Source organism: Salminus brasiliensis, chromosome 3 (assembly GCF_030463535.1).
Source record: "Salminus brasiliensis chromosome 3, fSalBra1.hap2, whole genome shotgun sequence".
NCBI lineage: Eukaryota > Metazoa > Chordata > Actinopteri > Characiformes > Bryconidae > Salminus > Salminus brasiliensis.
The window spans coordinates 11889897-11913535 of NC_132880.1; the positions used below are offsets into that span (position 1 = coordinate 11889897).

The following is a 23639-nucleotide window of genomic DNA, read 5'->3' on the forward strand; positions in this document are numbered from 1 at the left end:
TACTACATCTTATTAGCCTTCGGTCACTGCTGTAAAGCATTCAAGTTTATGCTGCATACTGTTTGAAGTAAGAAGTAAGATGGAGAGTGCAGATTCTATCACAGCAGCTGGGTCTAGAAAAAAGCTTACTGATGAGAGATTACAATGTGTGGTTAACGCAAGGAAATCAAAGTTTGGTCAGCTCACAAGCAGAATGAATCAGATGGTGCAATTAATTGATGAAGCTGATGATCGCAAATACCTGCAAATTGTTCAGACTATGTTGGCAGTGCAGTTCAACAAAGTTATTTGGAAAGTTTTGAGAGCTTAACCCCACTGTTAAAGCAGTACTTAAGCAGATCACAGAAGATGAGATGAACGATGAACGTGCTAAAACATGGATGAAAGAGGTTCACTTATGTATTGCTGAGTCTAAGAAGCAAAATTGAGGTTGAGCCTTTAGATGTCAAGTGTATCTGCTGTGTCCGTCTCCTCACCTAAGCAAGACTCCATGTCATCTTCCGTTAAAGGAATCTTCCTCAGAATCAGCTGCTTGTTTAAAAGCAGAATTAGAGCGGCAAGAGGCCACCTCTAGACCTAGTCCTGACGGAATGAACTCTGACATTGTTAAGCACTCTGAATCACAAGTTTGCAAACGACTGAAGATTACTCCCCATATGTCTGGATCACCTGTTGTAAGAGAACGTTTATATAGTGCTTCCAATGTAGCCATACAGCCAGAGCAGAGGACTATAGGGTCTACTCAAGCCATCACAGAGTTCCTGGTGAGACAGCAAAACAAGTACCAAGTACTTGCAAGTACCTGCCGATACCAAGTACCGATACCAACTTTGATTTAAATGCTCCAAATATGGCTATAAATCCTGATATCAGTTGTGTTCCTCATTATAGGTACTTTTTATATCTAAACACCTTATAAGACCTTTTTCTTCCATCTTCTCAACTGTTTGTGTCAAAGCAATCTTTGGAGGGCGACTGAGCTTGTAAAATACCTACAATAAATAAGCTTAATTCATTAATAACCATCATTCAAAGACAGCAAGTATGTTTTTGTAGCAGCATTTTTCTTTCTGCTTTATTATGATAGGTTTATATATTCAAAACAATAGGATAGCTGGCCTGCATAATTTACTACATTTCCTTTTTAAATAGCTAGACCTATACAAAATGACAATTTAAATGGAAACAATGTTATCTATAGGCCTATATCTAGGATATAGTTATATACATGGGCAAAAATTGTGTATGACTATAAAACTTGGTAAATTACGACCTGTCTTTGTATCTCTGATCCAGGAGAGTTGCAAACTTGAGTGGCTCTTCCTCAACCGCGCCAAATATTGAGTTGATCGCATCCAATAAAGTGCTTTTCATCGTTTTTATTCCTTGGTCTGCCTCAGTTTCTTTGTGGAGAAGGTGTCTTAAGGACAGTAACAGCGGGGATCACATCGGCAGCTGAGGCAGACGAAGAGCTAAGCTCTAGAAGGGAGTGAGTTTTCTCGAGCAGCCCCCACCGATTAGCGGTTAATGTGGTTGGCAGAACATGGTCAGCTGCATAAGCACACAGCGGCCGATTCTGTTCGAATTTCGAACCATGTAAAACGTGCTGTTCCACCTGGTATGTACATCTTGCTGCAGTCGTTTAACAGTTGATTTATATATGCCAACGTGGAGTGTTTAAAATGGCCAACGATTTTCCTCCCGCTAGCCAGTGCATCACAGATAGTACATTATGATGAGATCTTCATGCGCAATGAGGTTTAACGAGTGTGCAGCACACCCTACACTAGGTAGCCCCAAATCCTTCATTGCCTTGTGTTCTTTGTATTGTCTCTCAACACTACATGGACATGGTTATTTGGAATATTTAATTCCTTAAGCATGTCCTCGAATGTTGCCGCGATGCCTCAGCAGTGTGTGATCCACAAAATGGTTTGGCATGCAGAACTGCACTTTTCAATGTGAACTCCGTATCCACCCACGAAGCAGGCAAACCTAATTCTGCACAAAAGGCAGCGCTTAACCTCACTGGCTCAACATTGCGATATGCGGTTTTATCGTCAGTCATTAGGTATGTACTCAACTCCTCTGCTAGCTCACTTAACCACCTTGGCCAATCAGGACAAAGCCTGATCGCCGCAGTTTTAGAGTGCTCCCCTGAAGCTCATTAGCTCCACTACTTAAGCTCTCCCCACACAATGACTCTTTGCACCTTATTGCCGACCTTTCCCTGTTTATCTCCTGTGTGTTTTGTTTGCTCCATTTTGCTTTGTGTTATCGACCTATTTATGTTTAGACTCTTTTGCCCAGTTTTGTCTGCCTTTTATCTCTGCCTGATTCTCGTTTTCTGATTTTGCCTCAGCCCTTCTTTTATGGTTACCACAGCTACGGTTTTGACCCTCGCCTGTTTACTGGTTTGATTGTTGGATTGCCACCTTTTCAATAAACTTTTATTATCTAGTAAAAGTGACTGTGCATATCTCTCATCACAAACAGCGTGGGGTGTGAAGGCAGAGGTTGTTGTCTGTCCAAGGCCTTTTTTTGGGGGGGGTTGCTGATGCATTCGCTCACTACCAGCATCTCTTTGAGTGGTTTTATCCACTCTTCCTGAGTCAGAAGTTCAGAAGATGATAAAAGTTTAAAGACTGTCTTTAGAGGAAGTCCACATAAAAATGGCATCCTCATTAGACACAGACTTCTTTATCAATGCCCTTCGTCGTTTCTTTGCAAGAAAAGTCCAAGTAAAGATTCTTCGCTTGGACAACGAAATGCATTTTGTTGGAGCCGAGCGCAAACTGGGGAGAGCCATTGAAGAGTGGAACATGTGTAGTATCCTCGATCCTGGGAGACAAGGAAATCCAGTGGATGTTCAGCACCCTACTGGTTCTCATCATAGTGGAGCCTGGGAGCGACTAATTAGATCAGTTAGGACGATTCTTATATACGATTCCTATATACTATATAAAGGTTTATACTTTTGTAATGGGTGTGAAAACTGTTTTGAACTGTTTGTTCTGTTTGAACTGTGCATCCATGGCTAAAACATTTTAAAGTATGCTAGGTCATGGATTTCATATAATAATCATTAAGCGTCCCTAAAACATGTTGTCCTTTTACTTTCTTAATTGTAGTGTGTGCTTAATTTTTCTTTTGTTCATTGCTGTTCCGTGCTTTCTCCTTTCTGTGTTCTGGAAAGGCTTTTTGGATCCTGAGAAAAAGCTTTTTTCTCATCGAATCCTGTCCAGAGATGAGTGCATTGACCCCTTCTCCAAGACTGGCAATCTCAGGCGAGTAAATGGTTAAAAGATAAGTGCTATTGTTGTTGTGTGTAATATGGTTTAAATATATTAAAGCATTTTCTTTTGTAACCTCTTAAAACGCCGTAGCATGAATACGGGCTACAAATCAGTGACTGTGAATATCTAGCAGTATATCCAAAGCATTACACGTCCAAAAAAGCAATCCAGATACCATATTAAAGCTTAGAATCTCTGCCTGTTATTGATTTCGGTTGCAGAAAACCTTTCCCTGACAACTTATGTTTGATATGTTTAATATGCATATTCACATTTTTCATGAAGACATTTTAGCCTTTTTTTAGATCGTTATATAATTGTGAGCATAACATGTACAACTACTGAATTACAATCAAAAGAAAAATTTTTTCCAAATGATTGATTTTCCTCGCAGAATCAGTCACTCATGCGCAATGGTCACTACCACTCACAGACACACCACACACACACAAACACTTCATACCACTGCATACCTTAGGTTGTCCCCTTCAAAATGTTACCAAATTAGTATCTTTCCTTCAATCCTTTTGTAAGTAATCCTCATGTTTGTGTAAAGAGTGCTTGGAAAAAACAGTTTAAAATAAAATACAACGGATTAAAAAAAAAATAAATTAAATATGATCCCCTTGGATCTCCGACACGCAAATCAAGTCTGTAGACCTATCAGGTGCAAAGTTATGATTATGCACAACCGAGTAGAAGGTAAACAGAAAGCTTTCTACAGGAATATGCATTCTACTGCAGCAATTGCAATTATTTTGTGGGGTTGCAGAGCTTTTGGCAGAGTTGGAACGGGAAAGTGAAACCGAAGGTTTGCTGGAGTCGGACAGCAGTGAGAGCTGTTAAAAGCTAGAATAACAAAACCTAACTAAATAAAACAAGCTGGGGTGAAACTGGACCCTCCTGCCTCTTTCTTATTGACTAGTGCCAGTTTATAGTCTCTAAAATCTAGACTTTAAATGAAATTTTAGTTTTTGTGGTTTTCTTCATATTTTGTCTACTACATTGCAGATCAATTTCAATGTCTTTAAATTTTTTTAATAGTTTCTGTTACACATTTTCAGTAACATTACCTCATGAAATTGGCTTGAGCAGAAAGCCTCTAGATTTGGGTGTGTAATTTCAGGCAGAAAATGGAGAAAAAAAGGGCTGGAGTGTTAAGAGGTTAATTAAAAAGATGGCAGTCATCTTTTTAACAAAATCAACTAGTAAATAAAAAGTTTCTTCCACTTTTAGAATAAATCTTTGTTTTAAACAGTTATAAGCTTCTAGCTGTCAGTTTCCTAAAGTTCAGTTTGCCTCACCGCAGGGTTAGCCAGCAGCTGCAACAGATTCCGTCATTTAAAAACATCATGATCTTTCGCAGATTGGTAAAATATAATATCTGCTGTATAACCTCTGTAAATTCAGGTTTCAGCCAGTGCAGTAGTGTTGTAGAATGCACTCAGTTGCCAAGTTTACACGGTTTTCCATTAAACAGTGACTGATTACATTGTTGCTTCTGGGAACTGTCTCAGTTATTATACTGACGCATTTAACATTTGTGTGTTGAAAGCACTTTACATTTTAAAAATATAACATGGCATTAAACATAGTACTATTAGAAATGCCACTTATTTTCAGCCTTATGTGCAAAAGGTTTGACATACTAGAGAAGCATAACGCTGTGCAACTTTAAATTTATTGTTTTAAGCAAGGTGTTACAGGTCCACCTGCTTTCAAAAAAGTACTGTTTATGTCGAATTGTGCATGTATTTGCTAAATCAGAAGTAAAAAGATAAAATTTTCCATACAAGGACAGGATACAGTAACCTGGATGCTGTGGTGTCCATGCACAAGGTGATGTAATGCTATATTTGATCCCTTTAGAAATTTGTTTCCATGTGGTGACTCCATGGTGTGCATCATTGATGACCGAGAGGATGTGTGGAAATTTGCTCCTAACCTCATAACTGTGAGAAAGTATGTGTACTTCAAGGGCACTGGTGACATCAATGCCCCACCTGGGTCACGAGACGCCCAGCTAGCAAAGAAAGGTACAGGTAACAAATTCTCACTCACTCATATTCCGTCCTACATTTGCTATTGGTAGTGCAGAGGTCCGTTGAATTGGACTTGTATGACCTTGATGTTGTGAATTTTACGTAAGACATTTTCTATTCTTTTTCAGTTTATGGCAAGTCAATATTCCTTGAATCTAGCCCCTGTTAGACTAAACTTTTTTGCAGGAAATGTATTAATTTACATTTAAGGAAAATAACAATTACAAAAGACTTTGCTTGTGCTGCCTTGCAGGTGTCCAGATTAATCAGCCTGCAGAAAGCTCAGATTCATCTGAACCATCAGGGCATGAGGAGCAGAGTAATGGTTTCAAGAAACTCGACAATGTCTGCAAAGCTGTACATGAAGAGGTTTCCGTTTTTGGGTGTGACTATCAAGGAACATTAACCAGAGACAGAAGTCATTCTGTGAGGATGGGGGAGGAGACAGAAAGCCTAAATTTGACTAACAAGTATAATGCTAAGGAAGGGGTTACAGGAGACTCTGGTAGAGTAAGTAGCTTAAGTGAAATAATGGACAGAAAAAATTTGACTACTGCTGATGGTATATGGAATGACCTGGACTTTGACCCTTCAAGTGTCAGGGACACTATAAAATTAAGAAGTGAAAGTGACCAATCCTCAGAAACTAGAATATTTAAACAAACCAAGCTAGATGACAACTGTGTTAGAGAAGGAAATATGGATGAACATATAGAATCAAGAAAGGCACTAGAGGTAAATCGGGAGGTTCTTAGTGAGCTTGGTAATGGGTGCACTGACAGAAAGGAAACGGAAACAGAGTCTCAACACAGTGAGCAGTCAGGTGTCACTATGGGTGAGGAATCGTTAGATCACAGCATGGGGGATGAGGAGGAGGAGGAGGAAGATGACTCAGATCAAGACGATCATTTGATTTACCTAGAAAAGATCTTAGTACGCATTCACAGTGAATATTACTTGCGCTATGAGGCGTACCTCCGAGAGGAGAGTTTTGAGATTCCAGACATTCGTAAAATTGTTCCTGAGCTAAAGAGCAGGTCTTTGGTAGGGACCACACTTGTATTTAGTGGCTTGTATCCCACTAACTATCCCATGGAGCGAACACGAGAGTACTACCATGCGAAGACATTGGGAGCTAAGATAGGCAAATGCCTTGTTCTAAATGCCAAGGATCCTGACCACAGCACACATCTGATTGCTGCACGTGCAGGTGAGTTATGCACCTTTCCTAACATGTGTAACAAGATGAGCCCTTTTTAACTCTTACAATTAAACTGGGAGAGGCTGAATGTGAACACAAACTGTAGTTGAAATCTTGAGATCAAGTAGCCTTTTTCCTACACACATAACCTAGTAAAAATTGTGCTGTGATGTATGGTTTTGGGGTTTATTTTTCTTTTGAGTGAAAATGCTTGTACATGATTTTAAAGAGAAACGGATAATCAGCATGCATTGTTGAGAAAAGAGAAAAAGCTTAAATTTTAAAAAGCCAAAAACATCTAGAGCCTGAACAGATGTTGCTGAGGAAGGTTTGCTCGCTAACCAATGTGCACCAAAATTGATGGTGATATATGCACATTAAACAGTGACTGATTACATTGTTGCTTCTGGGAACTGTCTCAGTAATTATACTGACGCATTTAACATTTGTGTGTTGAAAGCACTTTACATTTTAAAAATATAACATGGCATTAAACATAGTACTATTAGAAATGCCACTTATTTTAAGCCTCATGTGCACACCGTTTGACATACTAGGGAAGCACAACGCTGTGCAACTTTAAATTTATTACAGGTTTGTTACAGGTCCACCTGCTTTCAAAAAGGACTGTTTATGTCGAATTGTGCATGTATTTGCTAAATCAGAAGTAAAAGGCTAAAATTTTCCATACAAGGACAGGATACAGTAACCTGGATGCTGTGGTGTCCATGCACAAGGTGATGTAATGCTATATTTGCACATATTGATATATGCACATAAGTCTTGAACAAATCTTGTTTTTCATAAAGCGTTGTCAAGTTAAAGAATTTCATAGAATTGTTATTGAACAGGCCATTTTGCTTCAACTTTTGAGTTTTTCTGATTGACTTATTTTGTGTTGAGTTTAAACCCTCACAGCATTTTTTCTCTTCACCTGCTTAGAAGAGATCACAGCTTTTGCGCTTTAAAGAGGCAAATAATTTATTATGCTATAATTAATAATTCCTAATGACTGGACCCACCTAACCTCAGTTAAGGTCTAAAAGGTTAGAAGACTTAAAACTGGAAGGATATCCAATTATAATGTTTTTAGTATTGGTAAAATGTTAACCAAAGCAGACCAAATTCACTCCATCACCTCAGTGTGAATGGCTGGGGCTAAAATGCTGTAGGCTGAATATGCGAGTATATTTGTTTTTTGTGACAACACAAAAACAGTATTAGATTCTGCAGCAGTTACTCTTAAGAGAATTTTACATTACATGCTGGAACATTGTTTTACAATTAACTACATTAAGCCACAAGAGCATACTAAGGTAAGGATGGGCAATTAGTTCTGGATCACAAAATACTTCAGCTTGTTCTAAAAATGTAAGGACACTTTACTCCATGAAACCTAATTTTGTTGCTCCTCAGCCAAATACTTAAGTAGCATTAGGCATGGTGACATCCAGCTCATCCTCCTCCTAATACTTCTTTCTCTGCTTCTTCTGTCTTCACTTCTTTCTTACTTCACCTCCCCATCTTCATCCCTTTTCCTCTTCTACTTAACCCCATTCTCCTTTTTTTAACTCCTTCTTCACCTCCTACTTCTCTTCCTCCTCCTTCTTCTTCTTCTTGGGTAATTTACCACAGCAAGATCAAGATTAAACATTAAACTGAATGAAAGCTCCCAGTCCTGACAAATGACTATTAAAATCTCAAAGAAAAAAGGACAAAGTTAAAAATAAATAAATAAATAAACTACCATACTTGATCATAGTATACCATCTTGCAGATTATATGTAAATGAAAAGGAGCAAACATGCAACTTTTAATTTGCTATATAAAAAAAAGATATCCATAAATATAAATAAAGTGGTATTTAAATGTAATCAAAACTTCATCATAATGACTAACTGTAAGATGATTGGATACTATCTATGAACATGACTACATCAGCATTATTTTATTTAGTTTTTGTTTTGTTTTTTCTTTATCTCCTCCTCTTTGCAGTTAGGCCATTGCTATACTGGTTGCAGTGCTAGGATGTTGGTGGGTGGTTGATGGTTGAGTGCTGTTGACGGGTTGCTATGCCTAACGGTTGCTATGCTAATCAAGGTGGTTGCTATGTTTTTGGAGAAATTTGTGGCATCATGAAATGTAGAGGTTTAATGCCCTGCCTCGGAATACTTTTAAATAAATCAGTCTCATTATAAACTTAAATCAGTCTCTCATACACAATATCAGGGGCAACAGCTGAATGACAAATAATCAACAACTTTGTGTCAAATAAAGTTACAAGTACATTTATAAAGTTACAAATTTAGCCACCTCAGCAATATTTGTCAGTTTTTACACTGAGCTGGATAAATTGTAAATATCAGATTTATTTAAATCAGATTTATTTACATTTATTTAATACACTTTTAGTAGGTGTATTAGGGTATTAAAATGAGTTTATTTATGCTAGAGTCCTGCATTCTATTGGCAGTACTTCTATACAAGGAGGTGCAACTTAGATTAGTTATAAAAAAAATCTAAAAATTCTAACTAGAGACAGCTATATTGAGTTCTTAAGGTTACTCTTTTTATAGATATTGGCAACACAGAGTATTTAATTATATCAAGACATGGAAAAAAAATAAACAAAATGAATGGTCAGTACTTAGACACTGCTCTTCTGCTGAGGTCTATCCTTTGAATGCAAGTAGTACATTTATTAATAATGTAAATGGCTATGAGAGCCATGGAAAAACCTTTAGCAAAACAAGCCAAAAAACATGATCAGTTGTGCTTCTTGGACCTTGCTTATTGTGGCCAAGAAGGTCTAGTTAATCTTAGTCAGTCCATTGATTGAATTTAGTTGCACCTGTTGCTGATGCTGATGTGCACATGTACGCACACAGCCTGTCTAATCCCTGTAGAGAAGTATTGCCAGTAGAATAAGAGTGGAGCAGATAAACATTCATCTGTTGGCACCATGCTAATGGTGAAATAATGGTGCTCCATCTTATACTTTTGAGTGGATTTAAAGAGTTGGGGGCAAGCTGGGGTGGTGATAATCCAACATCCTGAACTTATTAACATTCCTATGGCTGAATGCAATCCTCACAGCAGTGTTTTTAAAAAGTGCCTTTCCTGGACAGTAGAGACAGGTACTCCAATAATAAATGCAGGATACATTTTGTTTTTCTTCGGGGGAATGTCGTCTTTGTGTATGTGCCGCTGAACAGCAGAACATGCTTAGATCATGATTACAAAAAAAAATAATTTAAATACATTTAAAATGTGCGTTGAGAATGAGTTGAGAATGGCTGTCATTGCTAAAATAAAAATACCAGTGTTAATCTTGTTTTCATTCTTTAAGGCACAGAGAAAGTTCGACAGGCCCAAGGCTGTAAGGACCTGCATGTGGTAAATCCTGATTGGCTTTGGGGATGCCTGGAGCGCTGGGAGAGAGTAGAGGAGCAACTTTTCCCACTTAAAGATGGCTACACCAGATTGCAAAGGTCTTTCTTGCTTTCTTATCATCATTTTCTCTAGTCAGTTACAGCTGGAGTAGAAACCAATGGTTTGTAGAAATCATTTGTAAAATGTCCTGTTCAGAGCCCATGTACACTGACGATAAATACCATTAAACATCACTTAAACAACATTTAAATATGGATGTGGGAGGTTCCGAATCGATTCACAAATTTCAAAAATCTATTCTTTAAATGCTTATTGAAAACGTTGGTGGAACACAACAGGCAGAACCCAGAAATGTGAAAGTAAACTGCAGTCTGTGACGTGCACATAGTAGAGATGGAGAAGCAAATTTATTTTTATCTTAGCTGGAGTACAACACAATCATGCCTTGTGAGATGATGCTCTCAATGGTGCTGCAGTAGAAGTTCACAAAGAGCCTTTTTTAGTCTCCTTAAGAAGCCGTTGTTGTGCCCTCTTTAACAGGGTTACAAGGCCAAGTTTGGTGTTTGTGGACACCAAGGATTTTTATACTCTCCACACATTCGACTGCTTCTCCAAATATGTAGAGGGGGAGGTGGTCTGGTTGCTTTGTTCTCCTGAAGTCCACAATTCTCTCCTTTCTGTTGGAAATGTTCAGCGCCAGGTTGTTGGCTCTCCGCCATTCTCCAAGACATTCCATCTCATTCCTGTAGGCCCCCTAATCATCTGAAATAAGGCCCACTATTGTTGAATGAAATGATGAGTGCAGTCAGGAGTAAACCGATTGAAGAGCATCGGACTCTAAGCTGCCCTGTGGAGTTCCAGTGTTCAGGATGTGGATGAGGTGTAATTTCCCACCCTGACTTTCTGTGGTCAGAAAGCACTGACTCATCTGGTAGTGAAGTGCACTCCTGTTGTGGTCATCAGACCGTGCAAAGATCTGATTTAACACCTCAGGTAGGCTCTCACTGGTGTGCCAGGTTCTGGTCTTGTAGTCTGTCAATCCTTAAATTCCTTTCCACATGCTAAGGGGGTTATTGGTCTTAAAGTTTTCTTCAATACACCGTTTGTATCTGTGCTTGGCCTCCTCAGTTCCTAATTTAAGTTTTTATTTAAGCTGCTACGTAAGCCTATCTGTCACCTGATCTGAAGGGTGCATCTCGTCTTCTAATCAGATCCTGGATGTAGCTGTTCATCCATGACTTTTGATTGAGAAACACCAGTCTTTTTTTCCTGAGTGTATTCTCTGTTCAAAAATGTATATATCCCAGGACTGATGAGACCTATTCCTCCAAATCTGCACCATAGTTTGTCTTGACCTGCAGATCAATGGCTTGTACGCTGGAGTAGGACTGGGTGATATGGACAAAAATTATATATTTTTATATAATTTATATTTTAGCTGAATGGCGATATATACGATACAATATTATATACATTGTGAACCGGGTCACCCTGTCATCATCCATGTCCTGTTAAATAGAACTTGATGTTAAATGGAAGGTAATTTAGGCTTAATTAAATATAATTAACACCTCATAAATAAGTAAATACTTAACTGACAACTCATTGTAAATGCATACAGTTAAATAAACTCTTAAATTGAATAAACTGCTTAATTCCAGCTTGGAGAAATATAACAGTACAGCAGTTAACGTTAATTTGTTAAAATATGCACTTACCAATTGCCATATGAAGTTGATGCCCAAAGCACTACATCCTGACCATATATCTATCGAGGCAAAATGTTTTACTCCTGCGAGCCGGTTGAAAAGGGTCTGTCTGACCTATATGTACATGTTAGGCAGCGCTTCCCGTGCAAAGCAGTTACGACTGGTCAGTTGATATCGTAGGTCAAGAGTTTATCAGCCTTTTGAAGCCCTCTTGCTCTACTGTTGAGACTGGGAGCATACATTTTGCTATGTATTAAACTACAGACTCAGTAATACCACACCACTTTGTGTTTTTCTTTTTGAGAGGCACAGTGTTTGCAAAGAAAGCTTGTCTGAACTGGTTTAGGGGTACTGGGACATGAATGCTTCAGAACAGTAGCAGCATTCCGAAGTTTATCAGCTTCTTCGTAAAGAAGTTTGGGCTGCTGTTGTAGGTGAAATAGGTTGATCGTACTCCCGCATTTTGATACTACCTCCTTTCGCATTCCCTGCAGAAAATACATTTCTGCTCCTCAACTGAAAGGTAAAATCCGAACCTTTTCCATATAACCAACCCACTGTTCTTTTTACAGACTAACTCCTTGTATGTGTGTGTAAAAGTGAACGTGGATGGGCAAGGCAAAGCAGAGCAAAGCAGACAATCTGAGCAGAGCACAGACTCATAATGAGAGTATAGAATAAGGCTCTGTATAATATTTAGATATAAATAGAAAATATTGATATAAATGACAGCCTCACTCCATATTCTACTCTGTTTATATCCTGATATATTTTAATATATCAATATACTGCCCAGCCCTGCGCTTGACTCTGTGTCAGTGAAATGTGATCTGACAGTCCCAGGTGTATAGATGGCTTTGTTTTGAATGTAGGGATGTAACGATAATCTATTAACGATGCAGTTCGATTCACAATGCTGGCCTCATGATACAAATTTTTTTATTTATTTATTTATTTGTTTGTTTAGCAAAATCAAACTGAACACATTGGTTGCTTATTAATTTTTTTTTATTCCATTAGCAGAAAGATATGTAGGAACAAAAAACGGTTACCAAATAAACCAAGTTGTTTAGAAAGTTCATATACACATTCAGAAAAAGAGAGTAAAATAAATACCTTGTTTCTGTTTAGATGCTTAAGCGGTGGTCGCTGTGGTGCTTCGGTGGAAGTCCACTCGGTGGAGATGGCATGGGCTGTGACAGTGAGATAACGGAGTTGCCCTGGAGGTCTAGCTGTCCGTAGTAATTGATAGGCTATCCGCTTTTCAGAGTTTATTTTAGTTTCTTGGCAAAGCACTAGTGTTACAGTCTGGCTAAAGTGGGGGCGTGATGGAATGCAGTATTTAGGCTCCAATGTGTTGACCAATAGCCAAACTCCCTCAATTTCAACTATGGAAAATATCCTCCTATATTTTGCCATGAAAAGAAAAAGACTAACAGTCCATGAAATACAATCTAATGTTACTAATTCAAACAAAATATGAATTAAGATTTAAGTTGACGACACCTAACTAAACTACCAGCAGTGCATCCGCAAGGCACAAAATGAAACAGATGAACAAGGATTACAATGTTGATGGAACACAATGGGGCCACAAAGCTCTAATTTTCTGCTAGTATACTTCCTGAGTAGATACAAAGCCAATGGTCACCATCAAAATGATCAGTCTCTTGAAAAATGCACAGTAGCAGCATCAGGAACAGGTTGATTTAGCCAGGTTTCTGTGATGATACAGGTGCTCATGTCATGTGAGGTAGTATGAAGTCGGAGCTCATCCATTTGGTTGTTGAGGGACACGGCATTGGTGAGAAAAGGGCTAGGAGTAGCTGGGTGGTGAGCATTTTCCTGTAGTCTACTAGATCAGGGTCTAGGACAGAAGTAACTCACTCTCTGGATACCCAAATATCCATCCCATCACTAGAGTGGCTATATGGGGTCTTGGTGGATTTAGTCTTTCTTGCTACTTTGCCTGGGGTTGAAGAATCCATCTCAGTGCTTGCTTTAAACTCTCTAAAAGAAGTTGTATTTTCTCTGTAGATGAAGGAGAGGTAGGGTCGGCCAAAGGAGTTGAACACCACATAAGGCTGAGTGACCTTGTACTGTTGAGAGTGCAATCGCAGCGTATTACTCATACATCGTCATTTGAAGGATCTCCTGGCAGCCGGAATTATTTAAAGAATCTAGGAACCTGTATGCATGCCCTATCATAATTGCCAGAAAGAAGGGTGGGGGAGTGTGTTAGCGCATTGACTATCCCACCTTCGGAGTGGATATTACCAGATTGTGATGGCAAATGAGGACAAAGAAATATGCCCACTGGGATTTTTCCAGTTTGAACGTATGCAACAAGGCGTTACAGGGTCCCCGACAACATTCAAGCAGTTCATGGAAGAAGCCAACAGGATATGCATCTCCTCCAAGTTTTTGTCTATCTTGATGACATCATTATGTTGGCCGCACTTTGGAAGGATCTAGACAGGTTCTAATTCAAGGTATCCCTGGACAATTGCCAGATGCTTCATGTAGCTGCATGTAGGTGCTGTCCATTATCAGCAACATTCTGGGGGATTGAGGTCCATGGTCTTTCCAAGACATAAATAAATGCAGCTGAACATTATTTTATTCACCAATTGTAGTTTCTTGAACTTGAACAAAAATCCGCTCACTTATGTACTTACTGAAGGTGACTGGTCGTCAATAGCTTTCTGCATTTTCCACTTTTTTTAGGGTGTTGAACATTGATATACTATTTTCCTTTCTGTTTGAGTTGTGCAGAGTAAAGTACACTTTTGTACTGAAACATTATCTAGTATGATGGATTCTAGAAATGAGAAGGCCACAAACCCTAGAGCTTAGTGGTAATCAGTTAGTCAGTGAATTCACTTAGCTTTTACTTTATTCCTTGTGTTTTGTGTTTATCATAGTTGATATGTTGCTGAATGCTTTGGGTTTAAAGTATAAAAAGTCACTGATAGCTGTATTGAACTGTAGTTAGGTGTTAGTGTAATGTTGCACTAAATTGTAACAGTAGAGGAGTAGATTGAGTCAATAAGAAATACCTGTAAGTTATAGGTTGAACCTAGGCCCTCTTCTTATTACATATATACCCAGGGGCGGGTATTAGAGAAGAGGTGTTACTTAAACTCTATCGCAACCTTAATTGCTGAGGATTTATGTCTGTATTCAGTTATTGAGAACCAGGTGTTGGAATGTAAAGGGTTATGGTTGTGGAACACATTGTAATATTATAATTATGGTGCATTTAGCTGTGTGCAGCATGCAAAGTTTGCATTCTTGCTCAATGCTCTATGTTGGTTTATTTTGTTTAATGTAATCTACAATTAATACTCAGTACTTCAAAATATGAAAAAGGTGAAAATGTGACCAAAATCATGGGTATTACCGTTTGGAAAGTTATAGTGATCAAGAAGCCTCCCCTGAGACATTGAGACCATGGTCGAGAGGCTGGATTTAGGAAAGGTAACACAGGGCTTTCTCACTATGTTGCACTCTTTGGAGCAGAAATACAGAGTTCTATCTCGAAGATATTTTACTGACACAGCAATCTCCACACTACAAAAAGACCAAAACCCGAAGTCACAATTTCACTGAAACTGTGCATTTTAGCGCTGCTAGTGGCCTGTTCTCCAACGCAAGAGCAGTAAGTGAGAGCCACACCTGTGGAAATATGGCTGAGCTGTTAAGGAATGGTGCAGGGCAATGAATGGCAGATCCTTAAGAAAGATTTTGTTTTAGTTACTAATGGCACTCCAAAATGGTTATTCCTGCTGAACTGTGTACATTCCTACATGCTATGCCCACATGCTAAACCTAGCCTCTTTGTGAGCACTCAAGTTGCTCACTTTGTCGAGGCTTTTAGGTAACCTTCCAGTTGACTTGACTTTCTGTATAGAAATTCTGTATAGAAATAAATATGCATCAAGATGCATCTATAAATATAATTATGAATATAATCTATAATCACTTTGCAGCTCTTTGAATCATAATTGAATAGTAATGTGTCTAGAGTTCCACCCCTAATATACACAAACTTGTCGCATACAGTGTAAACATGCATCATTACACCTACAAAACACTATTTGACAAATACATAGTGTAGCTAAATAAGATGTATTCTATATTGACTACATGAAAAGGTGTTACATTTCCCCATAAACAAAACAGAGTAGATTATTACATTTCCAATAGAAAAATTAACAACCTTTTTTTGCTTTCAAGACACAAGCAGATAGATTTTTTTTTAACCATAACACAATTCTATATTTTGCTCTATATAAATGTTCTCTATATAATCATGTTTGATATTTTTGTAGTCTTACCACAATGTTTAACATTTAAATTGTCTGTCCTTTAGGAGTAACAGTCCATCAACATTTCCTGATGTTCAGGAGTCCTTTCCAGCACCTGTGATTAATCCCTTTCCCGTCCAGTCCAAATTCCCACTTGCTCCAGAGGTACGCACATATGATCCTGTAACAGGAAAGTTGATCCGCAGAGGTCCACAGGTCTCCGGTCACCCTTCCTACCTACAGTCCCACAGAACCTCTGTAACGATGCCTGGACATGAAGTGCCCTCAAATTTCAGGTAATTTTTTTTTCTCCCTGTGCTTTGCGTTTATGGCCTGTCCTTGTATGATGACTTGGAGAAATTAAAGGAATGAATGCAGATATACGAGTCATTGACAAACGTCTCGTCATGGATGGCTGTCCATCACCTAAGACTCAACCCCAGCAAGACTTGACAGTGGTGCATACCAGGAACAAAAGGTCTTAACCACTATCTTGTTGTGTTTCAAGAACTCGCTGGTCACTCAGTCTGAAACAAAGCCTTTGTGTAGCTGTGGATGATCAGTTATCGTTCTCGACCCTGTTACAGATGCCATCCTTGTGTTTATTCAGTCTCTCATAATCTTGGCAATGACTGGCAAGGTCAGGGTTTTGAATTAGATGCTAGCAACTACACAAAGCCAAGAATGTAACCGTGTGTGTGTGTGTGTGTGTATATATATATATATATATATACAGTCATGCCCGAAAATATTCATACCCCTGGCAAAGTTTGACTTTTATTTAACCAGAAGTTATATTTTTGCCTTGAAACGACACAGGCATCTCCCAGGAGATAACATGATGATGTACAAGAGGCATCATTGTGTGAAAAAGTATTTCTCAGCTTTTATACACATTTGAACAAAAAGTGGCATGTCCAAAATTATTCATACCCTTCTCAATAATTAATAGAAAAGCCTTTATTGGCTATTACAGCAATCAAACGCTTCCTGTAATTGCTGACCAGCTTTTTGCATGTCTCCACTGGTATTTTTGCCCATTCATCTTTAGTGATGAGCTCCAACTCTTTGAGGTTCGAGGGTCTCCTTGCCATCACCCTGATCTTTAGCTCCCTCCACAGATTCTCAATTGGATTCAAGTCAGGACTCTGGCTGGGCCACTGCAAAACATTAATGTTTTTGTCTGCTAACCATTTCTTCACCACTTTGGCTGTGTGTTTTGGGTCGTTGTCGTGCTGAAATGTCCACCGGTTCCCAAGGCCAAGTTTCTCTGCAGACTGCCTGATGTTGTTGTTGAGAATCTTGATGTATTGCTCTTTTTTCATGGTGCCATTTACTGCGATCAAGTTCCCTGGTCCATTGGCTGAAAAACACCCCCAAAACATTAGGTTCCCACCACCATGTTTGACAGTGGGGATGGTGTTCTTAGGGTTGAAGGCTTCTCCTTTTTTACGCCAAATGGTGCACACATCATTGTGGCCAAACAATTCAATTTTTTTTTCATCTGACCATAAAACAGAACACCAGAAGTCTTCTTCTTTGTCCAGATGAGCATTTGCAAAGGTCAAGCGGGCTTTTGTGTGCCTTTTATGGAGAAGTGGTGTCCTCCTTGGCCTGCGTCCGTGGAACCCAGCAGTGTGCAGTGTCCGTTGAACTGTCTGCCTTGAGATGTCGCCACCAGCAGAGTCCAGATTCACCAGGATGGCCTTGGTGGTGATCCTTGGATTTTTCTTAACCTCTCTCACTATTCTCCTGGCCAGCACAGGTGTCACTTTTGGCTTCCGACCACATCTTCTGAGATTTTCCACAGTGCGGAACTTCTTGTATTTTTTAATAATACTTTGCACTGTAGCCACTGGAACTTGAAAACATTTTGATATGGCTTTATAGCCCTTTCCTGACTTGTGAGCGGCCACAATGCACAGCCGCAGGTCCTTAGTGAGCTCCTTTGTCTTAGCCATGACTGTCCACAAACCAACTGCAGAGAGCTGCTGTTTTTCTTCTGTTGAGTTGATTAAAACAGCTGTTCCCAATGAATCAGGGTAATTAGGATGCTTTAAAACAGCTTGGACTATTTGGAATGGTATAGAACTTTGCATTTTCCCATATACTGTGACAGTTTTCAAAGGGTATGAATAATTTTGAACATGCCACATTTTGTTCAAATGTGTATAAAAGCTGAGAAATACTTTTTCCCACAATGATGCCTCTTGTACATCATCGTGTTATCTCCTGGGAGATGCCTGTGTCGTTTAAAGGCAAAAATATAACTTCTGGTTAAATAAAAGTAAATTTAAGTCAAACTTTGCCAGGGGTATGAATACTTTCGGGCATGACTGTATATATATATACACACACACACACACACACAGTGGAGGAAATAAGTATTTATATATATATATGTGTGTGTGTGTATGTGTGTATGTGTGTGTATATATATATATATATATATATATATATATATATATTACACACACACAGTGGAGGAAATAAGTATTTGACCCCCACTGATTTTTAAAGTTTGTACTCTGACAAATGATTAAACAGTCTTGGTAGCTTCATTTTAACAGTGAGAGATGGAATATCAAAAAGAAAATCTGGAAAATGAAATAATATTTAAATAAAAAATAATTTGCATTTCATTGAGGGAACTAAGTATTTGATCCCCTGAAAACCATGACTAATGTTGGCTCCCACAGACCACTGACACACCCTAATCTCAGTGAAGTCGTTACCTGCATGAGAGACACCTGTCCCAAATTGTCACCTGTGTAAAAGGCCACCTGTCAAGAGACTCAGTGACACTCCAACATCTCAACCATGGGCAAGACTAAGGAGCTGTTTAAAGATGTCAGGGACAATTGTTGACCTACACAAGGCTGGAATGGGCTACAAAGCTGGATGAGAAGGTGACAACTGTTGGTGCAATTATTTGGAAGTGGAAGTAAGTACAACATTACTGTCAAATTGACCTAGGCCTGGAGCTCCATGCAAGATATCACCTTGTGGAGTCTCACTGATCATGAGAGAGAGGTTAGAAATCAGCCAAGAACTACACGGGAGGAGCTGGTTAATGATCTCAAGGCAGCTCGGACCACAGTGTCCAAAAAAAACATTGGTAATACACTGAGATGTAATGGTTTAAAATCCTGCAGTGCATGCAAGGTTCCTCTGCTCAAGAACGCTCATGTCCAGTTCGCCAATGAACATATTAATGACTCCGAGAGAGACTGGAGTAGGGAGAAGGTGCTGTGGTCAGATGAGACCAAAATTGAGCTCTTTGGCCTCAACTCAACTCGACGTGTTTGTAGGAAGAAAAATACAGAATATGACCCTAAGAACACTATCCTCACTGTTAAGCATGGTGGTGGAAGTATTATGTTTTGGGGATGTTTTTCTTTTAAGGACACAGGCCATCTTCACCGCATCGACGGGAAGATGAACAGGGCCATGTATCGCAAAATCCTGGGTGACAACCTCCTTGCCTCTGCCGGGCACTGAAAATGGGTCATGGATGAGTCTTCCAGCACGACAACAACCCAAAACATACAGCCAAGGAAACAAAGGAGTGGCTCCATAAGAAGCATATCAAGGTCATGGAAGGGCCTAGCCAGTCTCCTGACCTCAGTCCCATAGAAAATCTATGGAGAGAGCTGAAGCTTCGCGTTTCCAAATGCACACCAAAAAACCTTAAGGATTTGGAGATGATCTGCAGAGAGGAGTGGGCCAAAACTACTCCTGAAGTGTATGCAAACCTGCAAGAAACACAAAAACTACAAGAAACGTCTGACTGCTGTGCTTGCCAACAAGGGTTTTGCCACCAAGTATTAAATTATGTTTTACTAAGGGGGTCAAATACTTATTTCCTTCAATGAAATTCAAGTTAATTTTTATTTCTCATTTCATGAAAATTACTCAGTTTTTCTTTTGATATTCTATGTGTCACTGTTAAAATAAAGCTGGCATAAAATTGAGACGTTTCATTTATTTTTTTGTATTTAACTGATATATATATACATATGATATATATATATATATCTGAGTTAAACGTGGCATGCCGATTTTTGGGGCAAACATGTAGTGACCACTGTAGCAGGGCCCATGCTCACAAGTGCTGCCAATCAGGTGCCTGATTGGAAGAACCATATACCGCCACAACAGCCAGACACCTCCTCCACATGCTGGTCACCAGCCTGGTCACACACTGCTGGCCAAACTTTGTTTTTTTTGTTGTTGTTTTGTTTGTTTTTTGACCACTACTAAGATCTCTGGCCAAATGAGTACAAAGAAGTGGTTTAAGTGTTTAATAACTGATTAGAGGGGTAATTGAATCATCATGCTACTGATGCTAAGCCTAAGGGAGAGGAAAAGTGAATTTAATTTCTGAGCCTCCTTACTAAAATCCATGAGGAAGAGGTGAATAAAGCAGCTAGACGTAAGCTGGAGGTTACCATGAAATCAGCTTCAGAATAAATCTGTGTTGGAAATACAAGATTTGAAAGCTAAGCATAAATAATTGAAGAGCTGATTCAGATCATTGTTGCATGCCTTATTAAAAGTAGCTGACCTCAGGGAGAAGCCAAAGGAAAGTTCAGATGCTCACAAAGATTTTGAAGTACAAGCTTTAAATAAATATGTACACCAACTGCTGCATCAGATAACCGTTATTACTGTGGCACAACATCTCGATGTCAAAAAACACACAACCCGGCCCTACAATGGAAAAGACCTGCCCGGAGTCAGGAGGATGTTTTCTGTTATCAATGTGGTCAGGATGAGCATAATGCCACTGCACATAATTCTGCTGGTAAAAAAGAAGCTGATCTGCTTATTATAGGAGTCTAGATCCAGTACTCGCCCTTAAAGTCCATTCTGTACTTTAGCAGCAGGTGGAAAAAGTGTGCTGAGCCAGTAGAAGAGATTAAATGGGTGGGTCCTGGTTCATTCTTTCTCCCATCAGAAGGTTAGAAATATGTGGTGTGTAAAGTTGAATATAGGACACCTCTGAATAGAACATCTTGCTTGTAGAGACATCCTCCACAGGGACTTGCACTTGAGTTGAAAATTGAAGTATAACCATATAGGCTAATAAATAAGTCTGTAATTTCCCTCCTGGGATCAATAAAGTATTTCTGATTCTGAAAACTGAGAAAAAAACACTTAACTGTTCTAGGGCTGTCTCTTTAAGATACTTTGAGTTGTTGAACAGACAGAGACCTCCCTCAGTACCATTTCCCTATTTGTTTGTATAATAACCTCATTTATCTAATGATATGATGGAGTGTTGAAACAAGAAGGCTACAAACACTACAGCCAGTGGTATTTATGTGTTGTCAGTAAATTTACTTATTTACTTTACTTCTGGTGCTAAGATAATGATAATTAATGTGTTGCTGAATACTTGAGGGTTATTTGGTGCTTTTACCAACGAATGTAGTCAGAAAGTAGCTTTACAAAGATCTGGGTCCAAGCCTCAAATGAAGTTGAGAGTGAAATGATAATTGTTTTGATAATCATTTTTTCCTCTGTTTCTACTGGCCAATTACGGTCATCCATGTAATTTCTAGTAGTAGGCCTCGGACTATCAGTGTATATAGATAGTTTTGGTGAGCAGTAAAGTAATTGTAACTGCTGTAGTAACCCAGTCAAAATGATTCACACTGACATTTCTCTTGCACTTCTGTTCTCATTCTGTCTTCACAATCTAAGCTTCCTACACATGTCAGGAAAGAACCCTTTATCTTTTTAAAACAGAAAAGGTTTGGGAATAATATTCAATCTAATAATAATCAAAACTTTCATTAGACAGAGCCAGATATTATTGTACTGACTAAAACTTGGTTAAAACAAGTAATGAGGTGGCCCTAAATTATTACATCTTATATAGAAGTGACAACCAAGGATGATGGAGTACCTATTTACATTAGGTCCTGTATCCAGGCTAAAACTCCTAATGTGGTCACACAATATTTGACGCTTTTCCCATATTGCTTGAAACCTGCGGCCTGCTTAATAATACAGAACGTCCTTCTTACACAGTTTTTCTTTCATTTGAAAGCTTTGGGTACAGGCCCTAAGCTAAGGGACTAATTTATTATTGTTAAAAGGACTTGAATGGAAGGACTTGAGTCAAGTGTGCTGGTTGTACAATTTGCAGGGGAGAAAACTTTCTCTTATTCTGGCTGTGGTAGTGAATAGAAGGCTTCCAGGCTTCTAGAAGGCTTTTTCTGCAACCAAGTTTTGCAGTCACACCAGAGGCTTGGACGTCTTGTCTAATATTTTAGATTTTCTTATTAAAAATCAGGCAGGTACCAAACCTCAGATTCCGGCTTTTTCAATAAGTTTAAAAATGACACCAAAGAGTGCTCTAGGATCATTTTTGTTATTCTCGATCAGTGAGGCCAAATATAATGAGCATATTTTACTAAGTGCCCTTCTGTTCTCAATAAGGCTGTTCTTCCAGACAGAGAGTAAAATGAGGGAGTTACGTTTTTAAAAATAAATTGTAGGGCCATAAATAGTGTTATTGAGCACAAGGTATGATTATAATAATATGTAGGCCCAGCTACATTTCTGGCACGAGATTATTTTAGGAAATTTTTGCAGTGGTCAGTAGGCATGCACCTCACAATAAAAATATTGTAGAACATTAAAAATGTAATTAGCTATGGTTCTAGTACTTCTAGTACTCTCTACAGAAATTTCTTCCATAAAGTATGGGCTAGACAAAGTGGGGACAGTGACCATTGGCTTACCTTTAGGTTTTTACTTTAAGGCTAAATTTGATTATTACATTCAACTGATGGCCAGCATAATATGCTCCAAAACAACTTATTCCCTATCCCAACCTATCTCAGTAAATTACCCTCTGATTTAGATTTTTTATTTTGATAATGTGCTTTGCTAAGCTTTTAACCTCTTAACACTTTTCCATTTTCCACCTGAAATTACACACCCAAATATTGAGGCTTTCTGCTCAAGCCTTATATAAACTAGAGGAAATGAGGTAATGTTACTGAAAAGCCTTCACATTTGTAATAAAAAAAAGATTTAAAAATTGATCTGCAGTGGTCAAAATATGAAGAAAACCACAAACAAATTAGGTGTTTGTTTTTAAAATGTAGATTTTAGAGACCATAAATTGAAGCCTTCATGTTCCCCAAAACGTTTTGCTTTTGAATCTCGTCACCATAGGTCTACTTTCACCAGGCAAAATTTGGAGTTGAACCCTCTTACTGCTTTGGCGCTATTCTAGCTGGAGTAGACTGTGAACAGGCATCTTCTCAAAGTGTCCAGTTGGCGCCTCCAAAATCCCAAACCTCTCAAACATAAAAATAGCATTTTACTGCAGAAAAGTAATTGTTTATTATCTGCACTCGATGGCAACAGGTCAGGTAAATCAGTGGTCTACAGAATTGATTGGCTTGTCGTTTGAAAGCTGAGAGTCTAAATTCTGCAGTGATTTGCGTTTGTAGGCGGAGATCCAAAGGGATCATATTTTAATTATTTTTTTAATCCAACATTTTTTTAAGGACTCTTTACACAAACATGAGGATTACTAACAAAAAGATGAAAGGAAAGATACAAATGTGGCATCATTTTGAAGGGGACAGCTTAAGGTATGAAGTGTGTGAGGCGTGTCTGTGTGGTAGCGGCAATTGCGCATGAGTGACTGATTCTGCAAGGAA

General features: G+C 38.8%; 1 protein-coding gene across 6 annotated transcripts in view; it reads left to right on the top strand.

The window, feature by feature from the left end:
* Window positions 1–23639, top strand: part of ctdp1 (CTD (carboxy-terminal domain, RNA polymerase II, polypeptide A) phosphatase, subunit 1) — a 47695-nt gene that overhangs the window by 12226 nt on the left and 11830 nt on the right. For 4 of the 6 annotated variants that reach the window (XM_072675478.1, XM_072675475.1, XM_072675476.1 and 1 more), the window contains 5 exons: window positions 3197–3287; window positions 5166–5338; window positions 5592–6548; window positions 9889–10030; window positions 16017–16247. In XM_072675478.1, coding sequence (XP_072531579.1) covers window positions 3197–3287; window positions 5166–5338; window positions 5592–6548; window positions 9889–10030; window positions 16017–16247 — 1594 coding nt within the window. Of the gene's footprint in view, window positions 1–3196; window positions 3288–5165; window positions 5339–5591; window positions 6549–9888; window positions 10031–16016; window positions 16248–18650; window positions 20309–23639 lie in introns of those variants that run through there. The other 2 variants (XM_072675481.1, XM_072675477.1) reach the window with 2 other exon arrangements.